This window comes from Lepisosteus platostomus, chromosome 10 (assembly GCF_059453375.1).
Source record: "Lepisosteus platostomus isolate fLepPlt1 chromosome 10, fLepPlt1.hap1, whole genome shotgun sequence".
Classification (NCBI taxonomy): Eukaryota; Metazoa; Chordata; class Actinopteri; order Semionotiformes; family Lepisosteidae; genus Lepisosteus; species Lepisosteus platostomus.
Genome location: NC_142620.1, coordinates 3,265,906 through 3,284,419, shown reverse-complemented (window position 1 = coordinate 3,284,419; position 18,514 = coordinate 3,265,906). Strand labels below are relative to the sequence as shown.

The following is an 18,514-nucleotide window of genomic DNA, read 5'->3' as shown; positions in this document are numbered from 1 at the left end:
AAGCCTGGCAAATAAAAAAAGACACCACTGCCAACTTGTGTTTTCCTTCATCGTTAATTAGATACACTGTGGCAACACTTGGATTCAAGGCCGGTAAATTCTGCAGCCAACAAACCAACTCCTGTTCTCTTCCAGCCCACAGCTGCTGTCACCAGGCTGCTTCTGCAAACAAGAGGAGGCATCTCAGAAGGTACATTTCCCAAGGCTGGGAGAGCCAGCTGCTTGCAGAGAACTAGTCGATAAACTGGGGCGCTACCGCCGCCTGGTGGAAGGTATCATTCACCGCAACTTCTGTTTGTTTTCAAGAAATACTGAAAGCTGAAAAAAAAATCATATTTAAAATTTAAAATTAAAAAAACGATCATCGATTATGACTGCGGAAGTGCTGGAGCCAGATCAGAGTTGTAAACTGAAAGAACGAAGTATTTGTGAGACTCGAGACAGATCGCAGAAGCAAACTTTCCTGTGTGTCAATACATTGAGAGGCTGGAATATGGGCCTCATCCCCTTGCATACCTCAAGAAATATAGGTTTAGCACAATCAAGGCACACAAGTAATGCGTATAAAACATTAATAAATAGCTAAACAGGACAAGTTTTTTTTCCCACCATTTCTTTAAAATGGTGATGATTTGAGAAGATATACAAAACCAGCTGGACTGTGGCCCTGCAGAAGTAAAGTGGGGTGATACACACGTGAAGACAAAAAAAAATCATAGTCTTTCACTCATCACATTTAATTGCATTATTTAATCAAGGATTAAAATACTTGTCTGCAACCGCTGGCCTCTTGAACAAGTGTTCATGTCCAGCGCCTTGCATCTTCTGTCAAACACTGCTTGCAAGCATACTGTGACTAATTTCAACAGCAAAATCACCTAATGACTGTATAGGGAATAAACCGTTTGCAAAGAGCAATTAAAAATAAGGGCAGCAGTAATATTTTCTAAGTAAAAATAGTCTTTATCAAATGTGTTCAGATCTCAGATTTAAATATTCATCCATCTATCCACGTTTTAACCACTTCTTCCAATTCAGGGTCACAGCTGGAGCCTATCCCAGCAAGCAATATGCACAAGGCAGGATACACCCTGGGTGGAACACCAGTCCATCCTGGGGCACAGACAGACACACGCACACCCAGGGCCAAAATTCCCAGAACACAATCACACTAGCAGTATGTTTCTTAAAAATCGAAATCTGGACTGTGGGAAGAAACTCATATGAACGTGGAGAGAACATGCAAACTCCACACAGACAGCACCCCAGGACAAGAACAGGGCCCCAGCACTGCAAGACAGCAATGCTGGCCACTGCCCTAACGTGCCGTAAATCAATCTGTACACAATCCAATCAATTCTGGACATTCTCGATCTGGGAGCTTTAGAAAGCAATTCTAAACAAAATGTGAACTTAGGTTCCATCACATTGAAAACACAGATTATTTTATTGGTGATTTTATTCTATAATTCCATATCTAGAACAAGGGTCTCTAACCCTGCTCCTAGAAATCCTCTATCAAGCAGAATCCTTAAGCAGCGATTAAATGAATTTAAGTCTTGGGGTAATTTTACTGTAATTTTTTTTTCAATTAATCAATACAGAGATCATCCATCCATCTGACTGTTTTCCAACAACTGAATCCAAGACAAGGGGAGCCTGAGCCTATCCCAGCAAGCAACAGGCACGATGTGGGACACACCCTCAATACACATTGGCACACTCTGCTGGTACTTCAATACCAAACACACAGTTAACGGGCTCACAGGGGGCTGGCGTGTGCACAGGACTTCTACATTACGAAACTTTAAATCAAAGAACTTGACAAAATTGTCTAATTAAGCAAATAAGGTGCTTTAGGTTAAGAACCAAGTTGAACTAAAAGCCTGCAGCCACACTGTCCCTCCAGGAAAAGGACTAGACAGGCCTGGTTAATGACTGCGATTCTGGAAGTTACACATTTCACTGACACCTTCGCCCATTGCACTGCATTTAACTTTACATTCTCAGGGCACATACTGCGATATGATCAGTCACAAAGTGATTACAGGACTGAAAAAGCTTTAAATGGCTCATAGAATGGCCGTTCCATGCCAGAAACACAATCGTTTTCCCTTAATTAAAAAAATTATCGTTTGAGACAGGCAAAAAATAATCTTTTGCTCGAGGTGCATTAAACCAAAACCGAGAGAAACATCTGGGGCTTCACATGATTCTTAATTTGGTTTTCAAATCCCTTTGGTGTTCCTAGCAATATGAAAAGGGGGTTGCCCACAGCCTTTCCCTGACCTCCTACGAACAAGTGCGGCTTTTTGTGAAGAGGACATGTCCATCAGTGCGTTGCGCCAGTGAGGCAATGACTCTGCAAATGGAGCCTGGCTTCTCCTCATGCTTTTTAATGAAATCAGCTCCTTTGCTCCCAACTAGCTGTGGGCTTCAATTTGCGTGTTTCACAGGTGTTGGAGAAGATAACAAATTGATATGCAAATGACGCTTATTCTTTTATTCATGTATGCAGCACATTCTGTCAGCAAGTTCTGAAAGTTAGAGGCACCCCCCATGGGGGAAAGCTTAATTCCACACAGAAAACCACTTAAATAAAATGGCTTTCAAGACAAATAGGTCATGCTCTATTATAAGGGTTAATACCTCTCAGGGGACAGAAAAACTTTTTAACTATTCCTTGCTTTTAGAAGTTATTTTTCTCAAGACCTTTTAACCAATGTTTAAGAAGATTGAAAAACGTTGCCTGGTGTACCCTGCAGGATAGAGTGAGGATTAATGCTGCTCTGATCTTGAGTATTCAAGATCAACAAACGTTATAACCGTTTAACTACAGATGAACAGCGATCAAAACGCATTTCTGCTCCTTCTTAACTGCTGTCATCAGGAGGATCTAGGGAAACACAAAATCAAAGACTTAGTAACTGAACTGTAAAATAATCTCAGGCTTTAAGCTCAGCAGGTGTGAGCCTGGTCTCCTCCCAGGAAAGCTCTGGTTTCTGCTGGAAGAGGTATTATTGGGACTAGTAGCGCTCATCTTGTAGTCCGAAAGGGACACTACGTTATGTTATTCTGGTGTCCTGGCCAAATTTTCCCCTGACCTTCCAATAACCCCATCTCTGAACTGGCTTCATCTCTCTGTTCTCCTCCCCACAGAGCTGGGGTGTGGGGAGCGGACTGGCGCATCATCCAGGTGGGGCTTCACACCGGCGGTAGTTGAAGGGAGTCTCCATTACATGTAAAGCTTTTTGTGGAGTGTCCAGAAAGGCTCTGCACAGGCTAAGGATTTAGGGTTTAAAAGTTGATGTTTTGTGATGAAAAGTTCAAAAAGTTGTTCCAAAAAATAAGCTGACAAATGAGTTTTCAGGTTTGGGTAACGATCACTTATTGATGACAGGTTAAGCACCTACCTCTGAATAGCACATGGCAAACTCTGCACATGTATTTTGAATCAGCAGGTAATACACCCTTTCCAGTATTAACTCAAGGGCCCGCACCCTTGAAAGGGGAGATTAAGTCATGTGAACATGTTGACATACTCACCAGACAGCTGCTCTTCTCTACTTAACGTGTCTGCAGTGAGCTCCAGCTGAAGGAGCACAGCACCCCCTGCTGGCAGGGCTGCAGGCACCGTCCATGCTGCTTCAAACCAGACCAGAGCTGGCAACACTCGGCCAATTAGGCCCCACAGCCTGGGAATCCCATTCGCCACTGGCTAAAGACAGCCAAGTCTCGAACCTCACTCTGAGCACCTGCCCAGAAGTGTCCACACCAGCGGATTCGTCTTCCCACAGATCAAAAGTTAGGAAGAAGAGGACAGTGAAACCGGAGGGAACAAGTACCCACGTCTTTGAAACTTGAGGACACAAAAGTACAGCAAAACTCAAACAGAAGACTCAAACCTTTTAATCTTTTTATTTTATATCAACTGAATGCAACAATTGGGTTTCAGTTAGCAACTGACTTACAATGACTCACCGACACCTTTGCACATGAGAAACAGGAAGAGCTGCAGCACAGGCCTTGACAGTCATTCCCTTGAAACTAATGCTGCTGGAGCCCAGGCACATCACCCACCACAGTCTTACTGCAAGAAAACCACAGGGCTCACGGACATGTCCTGCACCTCATCCAGGGATCCACACAGACAGCACATCTAGAACATGGGTAAAAGCAGTAACTCGCAAGCAGACGGCTGCAAAATCATGCTTGCTTTGCTCACCCCATCGGTAGTGCAGCTATGAGACTGTAGTGGCGCCACAACAGATAACACTTGCAGCCTTCTCTTTAAGCCGAAATGAGCAACATACTTCAAGTCAAAGGAAGTGACTTGCACACATCCCCACTATGTACAGTATTTAATTTCTGGCCAAGTTAACTAACCATCCTTCCACAATCCCTAGACAAGGCCAATGACTGCTTAATGAAAACCGTTCTCATCCTCCCCAACAAATGTGCTGGAGAAGCAACTATCAGGTTTTAACTTTCTGTACCTAAACATTAATCAGAGCCCACAGAAGGATTATTACTACTGGGTGGTGGAGAAAATTAAAGATGGTAAAGCAAAGGCCTACAAAATCAGCCACGCTACATATGAAAAGCTATAAAATTATTGTAAGATGGCCTTATACTACAAACAAATTGGAAAAGAACAAGGGAAAGGTTTTTTTTCCCCCCCAAACTGTCATGAACAGTGGAAGTGAAAACCCCAAAATTTTAAACAGACACCTGTGGTTCACTCATACACCTCGCAAGGCATGGCACGGGCAGCTGAGACCTCACAAATACAAGAGCAGACAAGGGAGACGGGACTGCAGAACTGACTGATTCGGCTGAAAAATCTTACAGAAAAAAGTTTTAGAAGCAACAAAGACGCTTTTATTTAGGAAGGGGCTTCAATTTCAGTTGTACAGACACCCCCCATAAAGGCCAAAAATGTTCCATTGAGCTACAGACTCCCAATGTCCCCGACAAAAAAAGCTTTGGAGGTGCGACACTTGATTGTCCCTCGTGGGTGCCAACAGACATTTACAAAAGAATAAAATACAAAATGAAACGTACACATTAAAATAGAGGACTGCATCATTTAATTCCACATCAGGGACAGCTGGCAGGAACACACTGCCACTGAGCAGATAGAAGACCGCTGCAATGATGCACAGTCTCAGGACAATCTCTGTGCACTGCAAGGCAACACAGCCAAATCCAGCATTCTGCAGGCAAGGCCACAGGGAAGAAAGCAGCCCGCTTGCTCAGAGGATCAGTACAAAACAAAATGCCATTCGGCTAACAAATGACAAAATGAAAATACGCAATGGCTAGATCAGTAGAAACCTTTAAAACATGTACGTTTTTTTAAAAAATTGCATGTTCAAAACCCAGAGGGACCATTTTCTTTTGCAACACCGACATCACAATTACCAACTTCAATTTAAACACACGAGGTATTCCATTTCAATATAACCCCCTCCCCCTCCAACACAAACACTGAACAGCTCAGGAAGAATCACCCGACAGGAAGCCGGGTCCGGTCCGAAATTTAAAACGACATCGTGTCAGTCTGAGGAACACTACGCAAGCCAGGTAAAAAGGACGTAAACTCAGAAGTTTTATTTTAAGCAGTGCCTCATCGGGTTTGTGTTTCTTTGTAAAAAAAAAAAGTCAGCGAGCGATTCATAAGGCGATTCTATTCCTTACAAAGGAACTATTCTTCCCGCTCGTCCATTTACAGTCCCCTTCAGCTGAAGATAGCGGCTTTTCTCTTTTTGAAGGAAGGGGGGGGGGGCGGCCTGTCATCTGCTCAGCGCCTTTTGTCCTTTCTCTCCGTCTTTCGCTCTCTCTCGCCGCGAGAAGGCCTCTTCCCAGATCGACTGCCCTCCGAGACCGACCTCTTCCCATCTGCCCTGGAGGTCTTGTCCTTGGGCCTCTTGGCGTCTCGACTGCTGCCTTTGGAGGTCTTGTGGCTCCGCTCCACGCCCGCCGCCCCCCTCTTCCTCTCTCTGTCCCTCTCCCTCTCCGAGGGCCGCCTCCTGCGCTTCCTGTCGCGGGCGTGCCCGCCCCCGGCCCCTCCCCCGGCCCCGCCCCGGCCGCGGCTGCGGCTCCTGCTCTCGCTGCTGGTGCTGCTGCTGGAGCTGCTGTGGCTGCTGGAGGTGCTGCTGCTGGAGGTGCTCCGGCTGCTGCTGCCGCTCGAGCTGCTGCTGGAGCTGCTGCCGCTGCTGCTGGAGCTGGACGAGCTGCTCGAGGACGAGCTGCTGCTGCTCCGGCCCTTGTGCCTGTCCGGCGCCCTGCCCCGGCCCTGCGCGCCGCCATCGCCCAGGAGGCCCGGCTCCTTGGCGAGGTCGTCCGCCTGCTGCTGCGGCGGCGGCGGCGCTGCCTGCTCTGGTCGCGGCGGACCGGCCTGCGCGACGGGCTCGAGGCCGGGCTGGCTCCCGGGAGCTGCCGCCGCCGCGATCGCCTCGGGGGCCAGCTCGGGCTCGGGAACACGGGGGGCCGGCTCCTCCGGCGGCTGCTCGCTATCAGCCGGCCTCGCTTCCAGGCCGTTTTCCTGCCTTTCCACCTGCATAGCGGACTCCTGCTCAGCTTGTGCCACAGCCTCTGCTTCTTGCTCATCCTCCTCTGCTTTGTCATTGCCGACCTCCATTTCTACAGGAGCGGGGCTCTGCGGTTTAGGTTCCTCCATCTCCTGATCATTGGCTCCTGACTGAGACTCCTCGCTCACCCTGACCTCTGCAACAGTCTCCGCCTGCTCCTCTACCTCCCTGAACTCAGCAGCACCCCCCTCTTCCTCCTCTGCTCCTTCCACTTCCGCTGACTGAGCCGGCTCCTGTGCTGCCTGCTTCCCCCTCTCTTCCTGCTCGACTTCCACATCACTATGAACTACACTCACCTCTTTCTCCTCCCTCTCCCCTGCTTCCTCCATCTCTACATCGTTGCTCTGGTTACCTGTCTCTTCCCCCTCGGTCTCGTGCCGAGACGGCTTACCCTCCTCTTGCTCTTCTTTCAGCGGGTCTTCGTTCTGAACCTCCTCCTGGTCTTTCTCCTTCAGCGACTGGCGCCTGGGGCGCGCCTCCATCTTGTTTAGCTGCTCTGCAAACTCTTCACGCCTTTCGGTAAACAAGGCTAGAAAGAAAAATCGATGGTGTGAGACAGACAGCAGCAAACAGACGATAGAGGCACCCCACTCCTTGGACTCAGATGAAGTAGAGCTGTTTAACTTGTTTTAGAACACATTTACAACGGCACAGGTGTCAGTAAAGAAATGCTTACCATTCATTTTTTTCTGAGACTCCTCTAAGAGCTTATGAGTGGCTGAACACATTCTGCCAGGAAGGTAGAAGATTGGAGGCTTTGTTTTCGTACGGATGTACTTAATTATTTTAGCGTTGTGTACGTTCCACTCCTCTTGCTGTAGAAATAAATGAAAAAAAATTCTCACACGAGGCACAACAAAAACCTGTCTCTAGGTGACAGGATCTCATTAGCCAAACTCCTCAAATTCATAACAACTCTCCTTACCAACTGAGCAAGCTCCACTTTCTGTTCTAAAAGTCTCAGCTCTGTCTGCTTGGCTCGCCTTTCTTCAAAAAGCTCTCGTCTCTCATTTTCAACTTTCTTGCGCTCTTCCTCTGCTTGGACTTCCAGTTTCTGCTCAATCTCCTGACGCCTTTTTTGCTGCAAGGGGAAAAAAATGCACATCAGCAGCCTACATAATCATGGTGTACACTTACAAAATTCCTTGTCTTACAAAAACACGGGAAACAGGCTTAAAGTATTTCTAAGCTTTCGCAGATCTGAGAAAAATGAGTGGTGCAGGGTAAAAATCAAAACTCCAGTGGTGGGCAAAAAAACCAGCAGACCACTATACCCAATTAAGCAGGTAACGTATCCCACGAACAAGCGGATTATGAACGCATTACCCTTTCAGTGGCCACTGTCGATTCCTGCTTGAATTTCTGAAGAGTTCCCATCAGCAGGCCAAACATACGTCGATTCCTAAGGAAAGGAACAAAAACAACTTAAAACGCTAATGGACAGACCAGAGAACTTCCAAGTCTTCCAGTGGCCACACTGCAAGTTTTGTGGGACCTCTCAACAATTAAAAGTTCAAATTTAGGGATTAGAACACTGTTTAAAGAAACCAAGACAAGATTTATAGGATGCAATGCAAGACTTATATTATGCAATACCTAAGATGTAACCAGCTGCACAAGAGCTGTGTAGCTCAAAAAGCATAGTATATTCTCCACAGCAGACTGTAGTTTACTACTTTTATAGAAGAGAGGGCTTATAGGAAAGCTTTAAAACGACCAATGAGATCAAAAGAAAAAAAAACACCATCTGGTCTTCCTTGACTACAAGTAATCACCAAATATCCAAGAATCCAACAGATCAATACCTTTGCTTGCCCTTTTCATCCATGGTCTGATCCTGAATTAGGTCTCGACGTGTCCGTTCTTTGGAGGTAGCAACGACTGAAGACTGCAACGCCGGCTGTTAAGAAGGGAGATGAGCAGGATTATTCCTGGGAGGCAACATCTTTCGGAGTTTATCGGCCACTGTCTGCAAAGTTACCTTCTTGACATCATCATCATCCTCTGCGTCGCTGTCATGGCGCGACTCTCTCCTCGCCCGCTGATCACCTGCCAGCCTGGTATTCAAAGTATGAAAAACGGGACTCAAAAAACTAGCACAGGGATTATGTGCTGCCTAGGTTTACCAGACCAATGCAAACCTCAAAACCGCTGCATGAATAAGGAACCTCTGCAGGTCTCTACAGCATGACGGGAATCCGCAATAGCTTGCTTAGCAAGACCGAAACTTTGTAACTCCATAAGAAGCAGATTGTGTTCTAAATTCTCCGACGGACTGCCTGTGCTGCCATCTTTCATCCCCTTTAATGAACCAGACAAGACACTGGATTTTGCCGAAGAAAAGTAATGAGAGATAGTACTAACAATATGAACCATGAAGTGGAACAATCTCATAAATCTTGCTGGGCCTTCTCACTGTTACAGATGGCTTCTATTTTAGCTCTCAGTGCTATTGTTTGGGGAAAAATTCAATAAAGCTCAAAACAGATCCAACATTTGAATTACAGAGGCAGGAAGGGAGGAGGGTTATAGAGGCAGAAAGCTTATTCAACAGCCTGCTTCTACAACATGACATTTTATGGCACGTGCAAATAAGACTGCCTTGACAAGGTCTCCCCACTCTTCCTGTGCATCACACGCAGTCTTTCAGCAGCGATGTTCACTATCGTCTTACTGCTTCAAAAAGGGAACCAGGAGCAAGGTGTAGCTGTGTGGCACGACTCCAAGGCAGCTACACGATCCTTTCCCAACAGCTTCGTCTCCTGTGTCCCCCCTCTTCCAAGCACTCACAGATAACAGCCAGAAGACTAACACCTGCAAGGTGGCTTGCTCACCTCAAGAGCGCCCCTTCAATATCCCTCTGCTTAGCTGGGGGGCCCCCTCCGCCATCCGAGAGTCCACGCCTAAAACAGACAGGTGACTTCAGTCCACTGCACACCGACACACCCCCACATCCCAGGTATTCACATCAGCGCAAACTCACACATTCTGCCAGCTGTGAACAGCTGTAAGCACCCCCCCACCAAAACAAAACTGAAAAACTGCCAGCTGCCCCCCTTTTAAATTTAAGGGAATACCATTGGTAGCTATATCAACTAACAAATTGAGAACCCCCCCCCCGCCCCCCCAATGAAAAGCTATACAGATTACTACACTGCCTTTATAGATTAGAATACAACACAGAGAGGAAAAATAAAACACATTCCTTACCTCAGTATATTAATCCCACGCCCCCTACCTCCACCTGGGCCTGTGATGGTCAACCTTCTGGCTTGGCCAGGCCTGAAAAACAAAGGGCAGATTTACAGGCCTGCCGCTAACCTGCAGAGCAACACAGACCTGAGAACGGGCTTCCTCAAAACGTGACACGGGGTTATTTCACTTCATGTTTTTGCGCAGGCGAGGCACGACGAGAGCAAGTACATCAACGCAAGACAGAACCCTTAGGGCTCTTGGACAAGGATTGGGTTTTTTTCTTGGGGGGGGGACGACAGGCTCATTCACAACCAAAAGCTACAGTGTTTCAACACACACGAGGATTTTCTGTGTGGGGAGAAGAGTATAAACGCATATAGGAAGTACAGTCTTCGAGTACTTGACGCTTGGGCGTCCAGGAACCAATAAATGTGAAAAACTCCTGGGGTGCAGGCTTTAGAAAACTATTCGCGGACATTTAAGCGTTCTGGGCTAAAGCAGGCTCAGTCGGGCCCCGGGACTGCAGCTCCTCGCGGTGGACCGTCACTGCACGCGGGATAACGCCCCCCTCCCACCCGGAACCCGTCTGCGGACCCGAGCGGTCCGGGCCGGACCAGCCCTTCTCGTCTGGGGGATGCGGGGAATGACTTGGGCACGACGAAATCAGAACCGCACTTTCTCCCTCATGGCCGCCAAGAGTGGGCTGAACTACACGATCCTTCGGCGCGCTCTGCAGTACGTGCGTGATCAGCGCGCACACACACACGGGAAATTAATGATCTTTGAGGCTTCTCGGAAATCCCGATCTGTGCACGAACTACTCGTGGGCATTTTACACGACGAAGTCTACTTTTCGTGACGGAAGCCAACATGTGGCTCCCAGGGAAAGTAAGGCCGGAAAGCGGCCACCATTATTCCCCACACCACTAAAAACACATACACCCACACTGGGAGGATGGGTGCACGGTTTAAAGTTCTGTAAGTAACCCAATCTGTGCCCGCTGAATTAGGCAGTCAGCCTGAGAATCGTACGCATAACTACTACCGTTTCATCGACCTTTGGAACTAGAAAACAGATATTCAGAAAGGTGGACACCCGATGTGCTGGTGCTGTTCATAAACTGTACACGACAAAGCATTTGATCCGAGCTGCTGTGGGGCGCCAATGTGCTCATCTCGTGCTCTCTCGAAATCAGACCCATTTGACTTCGTTTTTCACATAATGAGCTCTCCACAACGGCAGCCAGAGGCAGGACCAAGAAGTACAGGCTGGAACCCGGTGAATAAAGAACCTTCTGGTAAGGACTCCAGCTCAAGCTCCCACATACCTAAGCTCGTTCGGATCCCTGCCCGTCAACTTGCGGATGTTCTCGTCCACATTTTTTAAGCTTTCCTTAGCCTTTTCGAGCTGCTCTTGCAAAGTTCGCACGGCCACCGCCATCTTAGCTCTCCCTCGTCCAAGCACTGGAGCCCAGCCTGCCTCCTGCGCCGTAGAGCACGTCGGGAAGTGTATCGCTACTTCCGCTTAAATTAGGATGATTGGCAGCAACGCTGTCCAATGACAAGCAAACTACCGGTCCGGGCGCCAGTCACATGGGAGGTAGCAAGGTCAGTCGAAAACGGGAGACAGGAAGACATTTTATTATAGTTTGGTTGTCGTAGAAGTGGAGGGGTCCAACGTAATTTTCGTAACTTGATCGCCATCTTAGTAGAGAGGAATGTAGGTGCTTTGATATTGAGGTCAAAGGCAACAGGTATACAGTATATGTTTCCTACACTTTGGAGTAACAGCATTAGTCCCCCAGGAGAAAAAAAAAACAAAGATTTAAATCTTGTTAAAAGTACGTGATTTTTCTCTTTTTATGTTACTTTTCTTAAATTCATATTACTTCTCTGACCTAGTATTTTGTGCATATGTTCAAAATTTACACAGGGTATTTTAAACATTAAAAATATAAAAATAATGTATGATAATGACAAATCATTAATTTTTAAATAAAGCATTATTAATCTTTTAATACATACTACATACTCCATTGAACTGATGCATTTTGCATTGTTTTTAGTAGAGTACGTTTGACTAGGTTGTAGCCTTCTAACCTAAAACATTGCTCCTGTTCAGAATGAGTGCCCAAAAAAGCTTTATACATAACCTACAAAACATTCTGATTTCCTGATTATTAAGATCCTATAATGTTTAAGCATCATAAAATCTAATCATTGTCAATGGAAATAATGTTTAATTTACATAGTATAGCACACTTCATTACAATGAATTTTAATGTGCTTCACATAAAAAGCACATAAAAGAGAAGTCAAGGAACTGACAAATTGCTAAGGAAAAGACAGGAAAATCAGAGAGTTTATAGTACTGGAAGTTGATAAGCTTGCTGGTAGAAAAGCTTTCTCAGTTGAAACTGTCTGAGATGATCAGGGAGGCTGTTCCACAAGTGAGGAGCAGAGACAGAGAAGCACAGTCACCCACACGATGCAGTTTGGTTCTGGGGACCTGCAGCAGATTTAACTGACCTGACCTTAAAGACCAGAAGTTTGAAAAAGAAGAAGATCAGGGAGGTAGGCGAGACCTTCGAGACAGGAGCAGTACTTTGGAAGGTTCTGGGATTGACTCCGGCCTGTGGCCCCTACTATGTGGAGTTTGCATGTTTTTAGCATGTCCACATGTGTGTTCTCACCATGGCCCAGATTCCGCCCACAGTCCAAAGACATGCTGTCCAGATTAACTGGCATTTCTAAACTCCCCTCAGTGCTTGTGTCCTTTGAGGAACTAGGGTGCTCTCCTACCTCTCAAGTACCAAAGATGGATTGGAAGATAAATATTTTTCCACATAAAGACAAGGTTTCAAACAATGCACCTACTGGCAAAACCACAGTACATGAAACTGCATAGAAAAAATAATCATATTTTATCATAAAGGATATGAAAAAATAAAAGTAAAAATTCTAGTATCACACCGTTAAACATGTTTTAGAGTGCTTACCAAAAGCAATTTGTTAGATCAAAGTACAGGCCAGACAACACTTACATTTTAAAAATCTACTGCCGAAAAGCTTACATGATCGCTGAAGAGCAAAAACATAGAACAAGCAGGTTAAGTCACATATGAGCACAGTAAACAATATGCACAAACCAAAAACGTTTTGAAAAAAAAAGTCAGTTAACATACATTTCCCTAAAAGCATTCATTAGATGAGTTTTGTAAAGAGCCATTTCATCTTTGCAATGGAATTTGCACTAATTTCTCCTTTTAGGTACTATGAAAAAAACCTGTAGCAGTATCCCATGTCAATGGAATATTACATAGGAATCAAAATACACCAACACAGATATGTATAGTTTGGATAATATCAATATAAAACCCATGAACTACCATTTAATTTGATTTTATTAGGAACAAACCAATTATAACTAAGATAAATGAATTCTCTTCTTAACTTTCTTCCACTTTGTGTATCATCTTATCACTTTAATTTTTCACAATGTATTTAATATTGACACAGAACAATCCTACAATCTAAAAATGTATCAAAACTTTCATGACCAACCCCAACATTTCCTGATCTAAAGCAAGATGCAATACAATAATTATTTTTACAGTTTATTTTTGTTTTTTGCAGCACAGGATGTAGAGAGACTGAAAGGAAAACTGTGAAATTAACATGTATCTGCAAGACAGCTTTATCAGAGACAACACTGTGTGTAACAAATAAAAGAGCAGAACATGTTGTATTGGTACTGCTTGTTTACCACAGTAAACGTAGTCTTCAGCAGAAACATCAGTCTTTATCCGCGAGGTCAATCTGTTCAAAATATCTAAAGAAAGAGCACTTTGTCAGTTGGCTTTCAAACACAAAGTATTTGTTTTGAAAAATGTGTCATGTAACCTCGACTATACTTGTCTACAAAATATTTTCCTAACTAGACTACAGAGTAAAAGAAAAGCAATATATCAGACTTACCTGGCAACCAGACAAATCAATAAGTTCAGAGCCCACAGATTTTCTTCTTCTTGACTTTCCTGTAAGAAAATGCCTCTTTATTCTGTAACATTTAGTCATGTAACAAATCCCCCCACCCCCAATCTTTTGTTTTACCCGATTGTTCAATAAAATGTATTCAATGGAGACACAAACATTTAATGTATATTAATTAAAATTACTAAACTCCAGTTCAAAATCTTGCATGCATTTCTTTCCTTGATTATGGAAAAATACTCACTGTCACCTATGTCTGGAGATATTTTCATTCTAGCACAATGATGAAATGATGATTTTTTTCACACAGCTTAGAAATGATGATATTGTTAATATGTGTATCCAAATGATATAATATATATCCAAGGGGAACAAATGTTATTTAAAAAATAAAATATTCAAGTGGAAAATGTAATTTTCTATTCCCTTTCCAGCTGACAAAGTCTCATCTTTCACATCATTAGATTTGATCACGAAACTGCTGTATTTTTCCTGCACACACTGTCTTTCACCTTAGTGGCCACTGATGATTTTTCCTTTAAACAGTAAGGTTTTGACATGTGTATGTTCCCGAGCAGTAGAAGTAAGCTTACAATTCTGGCACGGACTTCGGAGCACTGCCTTGCCAGCTGTCGGAGGAGGGAATGCGCTTCAGGAATCAGAGGTTTTTCAATACAGGCCAGCAATGCATAAAGCCATCTTCCCTGCAGGTATGTTAAGTATGTTTATATCAGCAGCCAAAAGTTGCTGTTAAACAAAGTCATGCTGTTTTAAACAAATATAGTCAAGACTTTGCTTGTACATACAATATATTTAGAGTTCAATACAATACAATGGAGTTCATTGACCTCCAGGTGATTTAATGGAGTCTGAAAAAGCAGTTTAGATACTTCTGTTTATTATATTATACATTATAATAAGATATTCTCAAGTGCGAGAAGAAGAAAAATTTAGCAAACAACTGCTTGAAATAGCTGAACTTCAAGTCACTCATATAAGCCTCCACCACAGCTGAAAACACAGCAAAATCAAAACAAGTCTAACACCAGTTTCCTGGGATGTATAAAAAATATATACAGTAGGCTGCACAATCCAAGTGAATCAGAGCCTAAATATATGACAAAAAGGAATAAGATTAAACATTAAACAGTAAGACTGCAAAGATTTCACATAACTTTAAACACAGTTAAAAAAACATTTGCAGCTCTGGTCTCTTACTTTGATCTTAAAATAAGAAATAATTACTAAAATAAAGAATTCAATGTGAAAGAAAACTTACCAGTTCTGGGCAGAACTCTCTCTCCCCAAACCAGTTGATCAAATACTCCAGAACAGTAGTAACTAATACCTTGAAGAGAAAGCAAAACTAATTTATATTACCACTGCAATAATTTATTTCTTGTCTTTCTCAGATATTAACCTTCTCCACCTTGGTGCCTAAATTAAATACAAGCAAATGCAGGCTGATCTGTACTAGCAAAATGAAACGTCTTACTTGGCTAAATCTGCTGACGATGCTGAGCAGAGGAGGGAACCCCACCTGGAAGAAAGACAGCAGAAGAGTCACACATGTTCTCAATGGGTCCACATGTGTAACAGCTGAGGTCAGGAAAATATCATTACTCATCTCCAAAGCCAGGGCTTTCCTGGATCAGAGTAAAAAGGAACACGGGGAACAATATTCCCCTCACTAGCCGCCTGTGTATAGCTTTCAATACAGCGGTGCTTTGTTTGCAGCAGAGGGATGCGAACAGGTCAATAATCACCTTGACGTAATCAATACTGGGGCTGTCGCTCTCGATGGGGTCCTGCGTGCGTGGCCTTTCAAAGTACACGTTCTCGCCCAAGCAGAACTTCTTCCACCCTTCTTCATCGCCTGCCTTGGGCTAGTGATTATAAATGAGGAAATAACTGAACACTATTGAGCTAATTCTCCCCCCCCTCCGAGTTACAAATCAAGTGTCTCAGTGGTATGTTCTCACCATGATCACATTGTCATCCAGAGATTGCTCCTTCCAGTGCTGCCGATGTTTGTTTACCCTCTGAAAGCAAAAAATATAGATATTATAGGCCTGTGGTGTGCAACTCTAGCCCTGGTGGGCAGCAGTGTGTAAGTTTTCATTACATCTCTGCTCTTCTAGACTTAATTGAGCTGACTAGTTGTTTTACTGAACCAATTAAATACGTGTTGAAAGAGAACAAGAAACCTCATGTGTTCTGGCTCTGAGGACTGGAGTTGTGACCTATATTATAAAGCTGGACACCTTTTTAGCATTATGTATATGCTTTGCAGACGCTCTTATCCAGGAGCCCTTCCAGTTGCATATGATCAATGCAATAGGTAGATCAATACAATAAAATCCTAATAAAGCAAGGACACAAATCACAAACTTAGAATAAATCAGCATAAAGATGACGACAGGAAGAAACAGATATACGCAGCAGCCTAGCAGTGGGGAAATAATGCAAATCTAGTCAAGAGAAATGCAAATAAGTCCCTATACAAGGCAGGAAAGTGTTGTGCGAAAATAATTCAACTAGAACGAATAAGGGGAACTGCAGGCACGGCTTTACTACAGTTATCTGGACATAGAGACTGAAAACAATGCATTACAGCAGTTCTTGTAAAAGGATAATATTATCTGCAGCTGTGGGAGGAGACTATTATACAGCAGGCGCTGGCACATTTACGCCAGCAGCCATATTCAATTCAATATTATATAGGGCCTTTCACAACGAGGTTGCCCCCAAGACACTTAACAAAGCTGTGGGACAATACATTACATGTCATGTTACATGTCACAGAAAGAGAAAAGGCCAGAAGACAACAGAGGAGAGGAAAAACCTCTAGGGGTCCAAGGTCAACTGGCTGCCCAACCCCTCTGGGCATGCTAACATTATACAATTCACCATTATATAACTCACCACTGGCAGCCTACTGAAGCTCAGCAGGTGTGAGCCTGGCCAGTGCCTGGATCGGAGACCTCCTGGGAAAAACTAAGGTTTCTGCTGTAAGAGAAAGGCCCGTAGGGGGTGGGTGCAGTTTGTGTGGGTCCTAATGCCCCAGTACAGTGACACAATACTGTAAAAAGGCGCCGTCCTTCAGATGAGATGTAAAACCGAGGTCCTGATTCTCTGTGGTCATTAAAAATCCCAGGGTGTTCCTTGAAAAGAGTAGGGATGGTACTCCGTACTGGCATCCTGGACAAATTTCTCCCTGGCCCTTACCAATCACGGACTCCTAATAACCTTTGAGTGCCGTGTCCAGAAAGATGTCAGAAATGCCCTTTAATATAATCTTGTGTGTTAAACCTACTTAAACAAGCGATGCTTTTTTCTTTTTTAATATATGTCTTGTAATATCGTGCACATTATTTTATACTTTAAGTACAATAACATTACAATAAATATTTTTTACCTGTCTGACCTCTGAAAAACTGCCAACTTGCTGTTGCTGCCATCTGAGACTTGGGGCAAGTCCTTCAGGGGCAGGCTGGCATCCAGAAAGCTGGCAGACAGTGAAGTCAGTCCAATGTTAGATACACAATCACAGACACCCAGATACACACACAAGCGGTCGTCAGTGTTACTGTAAGGCTTTGTCGAGATTTTGTGTCAGCAAGCCCTGTGAAGCACTGTGCTACACAATGGTAATCCAAGAAAAATGAATTCTCACAGTACTAAATGGAAGTAACATCCACGAGTTGGGAACACTTATGTTTAAGCAAGGTGAAATAATGTATTGACATGTTCAGTTTTTTAATCCATTAATGATTTTAAGAGCAACCCCTTAGAAGCAGAAGAAGTTAGAAGAACTGCAGGGCAGTAAGGATGTATTTTGTAATAATGGTTTTCCACGCAATACAAACACAGCATACTCCAGCACAGCGGAATATAAACAACAACGGAACAAGTAAAGGTTTATTCCATGCTGAAAAGAGAAGAAAAGAAACACAACGTTTCGGCGATGAGGCCTTCTTCAGGTGTGTCACCTTACTTACTGTAGCTTGACGCAGCTACAGTACCTACTTGAACTATAAATGACACCTTACCGAAATATTCACAGTCTGCTTCTTTTTCAGCTTATTTGGGTCAATTTGGGCAACAACGACATCAGGACACATTGCAGCCTCCAGCCTGAAAAGAAAATTCCGTTTACAGAATTGTTCCATACTTACAGATCCAATAGAATCCTGTTTAAACTGCACTTTTTAATACAGATGCACACAGCGTCATTCTCTGCGATAGAACTGTTTAGATTTACCTTTCCGATTAATTTATTATTTTCATCACAGAGATGAATAAGCTTTTTTTAACAAAAAACATAAAACGAACATACTGAACCTGTCGCAGATACTCCTGGGGGTTTGTTGGAGGTACGTTGGGATCAATGTCTTCAGTATCGTATTCTGACACAGGCAGGAGCCTGGGCATGAGTTCCTCTACATCGGACTTCATAGTGGCTGTGCTCAGTTTGAAATAGATCCCCACTACTAACCTCTGGGCTAAGATCCCAGCTGTGGATTTATCTCGAAACGGGGTACATATTAAATCTCTGATTTTTTTTTTAGATTAATGCTTTGTAGTCACTCAACGCTTTAAAATACAAATTATGATCGTTCATGCGCTACTCTTATTCTCCCTTGGTCGCCGCCATGTTGTTTTGTGACGCACAAATTACGCGACGTCTGCCATGGTTACCGCTTGTTCCCAGAAATGCACAAACAGTACAG

The 18,514-nt window shown here is 44.0% G+C and overlaps 2 protein-coding genes across 2 annotated transcripts; both read right to left on the bottom strand.

The window, feature by feature from the left end:
• Positions 1 to 3,899: 3,899 nt before the first annotated feature.
• pnn (pinin, desmosome associated protein) lies at positions 3,900 to 11,287 on the bottom strand. Its single transcript, XM_088647546.1, has 9 exons — positions 11,117 to 11,287; positions 9,804 to 9,875; positions 9,428 to 9,496; positions 8,575 to 8,650; positions 8,399 to 8,493; positions 7,920 to 7,995; positions 7,519 to 7,674; positions 7,270 to 7,408; positions 3,900 to 7,122 (listed from the first exon to the last, which is right to left on the bottom strand). Exons 1-9 carry the CDS (start codon positions 11,227 to 11,229, stop codon positions 5,804 to 5,806), a joined length of 2,115 nt encoding a protein of 704 aa, XP_088503672.1. The 5' UTR covers positions 11,230 to 11,287; the 3' UTR covers positions 3,900 to 5,803.
• A 2,105-nt stretch (positions 11,288 to 13,392) lies between these two features.
• gemin2 (gem (nuclear organelle) associated protein 2) lies at positions 13,393 to 18,448 on the bottom strand. Its single transcript, XM_088647547.1, has 10 exons — positions 18,121 to 18,448; positions 17,834 to 17,918; positions 17,200 to 17,289; positions 15,764 to 15,823; positions 15,548 to 15,667; positions 15,277 to 15,321; positions 15,061 to 15,129; positions 14,375 to 14,485; positions 13,767 to 13,825; positions 13,393 to 13,620 (listed from the first exon to the last, which is right to left on the bottom strand). The coding sequence occupies exons 1-10, from the start codon at positions 18,237 to 18,239 to the stop codon at positions 13,584 to 13,586; spliced, it is 795 nt and encodes a 264-aa protein (XP_088503673.1). The 5' UTR covers positions 18,240 to 18,448; the 3' UTR covers positions 13,393 to 13,583.
• Positions 18,449 to 18,514: the final 66 nt, after the last annotated feature.

Excerpts from the sequence above, each read along its gene's own strand:
- gemin2 (XM_088647547.1), bottom strand. The coding sequence starts at position 18,239 with ATGAAGTCCGATGTAGAGGAACTCATGCCCAGGCTCCTGCCTGTGTCA. Across the intron at positions 17,919-18,120 it reads GAGTATCTGCGACAGGTTCA|GCTGGAGGCTGCAATGTGTC; the intron begins GTATGTTCGTTT and ends TTTTCTTTTCAG. Across the intron at positions 15,824-17,199 it reads GTTTTTCAGAGGTCAGACAG|AGGGTAAACAAACATCGGCA; the intron begins GTAAAAAATATT and ends TTTTGCTTTCAG.
- pnn (XM_088647546.1), bottom strand. The coding sequence starts at position 11,229 with ATGGCGGTGGCCGTGCGAACTTTGCAAGAGCAGCTCGAAAAGGCTAAG. Across the intron at positions 8,651-9,427 it reads ATTGAAGGGGCGCTCTTGAG|GCTGGCAGGTGATCAGCGGG; the intron begins GTGAGCAAGCCA and ends TTTGAATACCAG. Across the intron at positions 7,409-7,518 it reads AAGTGGAGCTTGCTCAGTTG|CAAGAGGAGTGGAACGTACA; the intron begins GTAAGGAGAGTT and ends TTATTTCTACAG.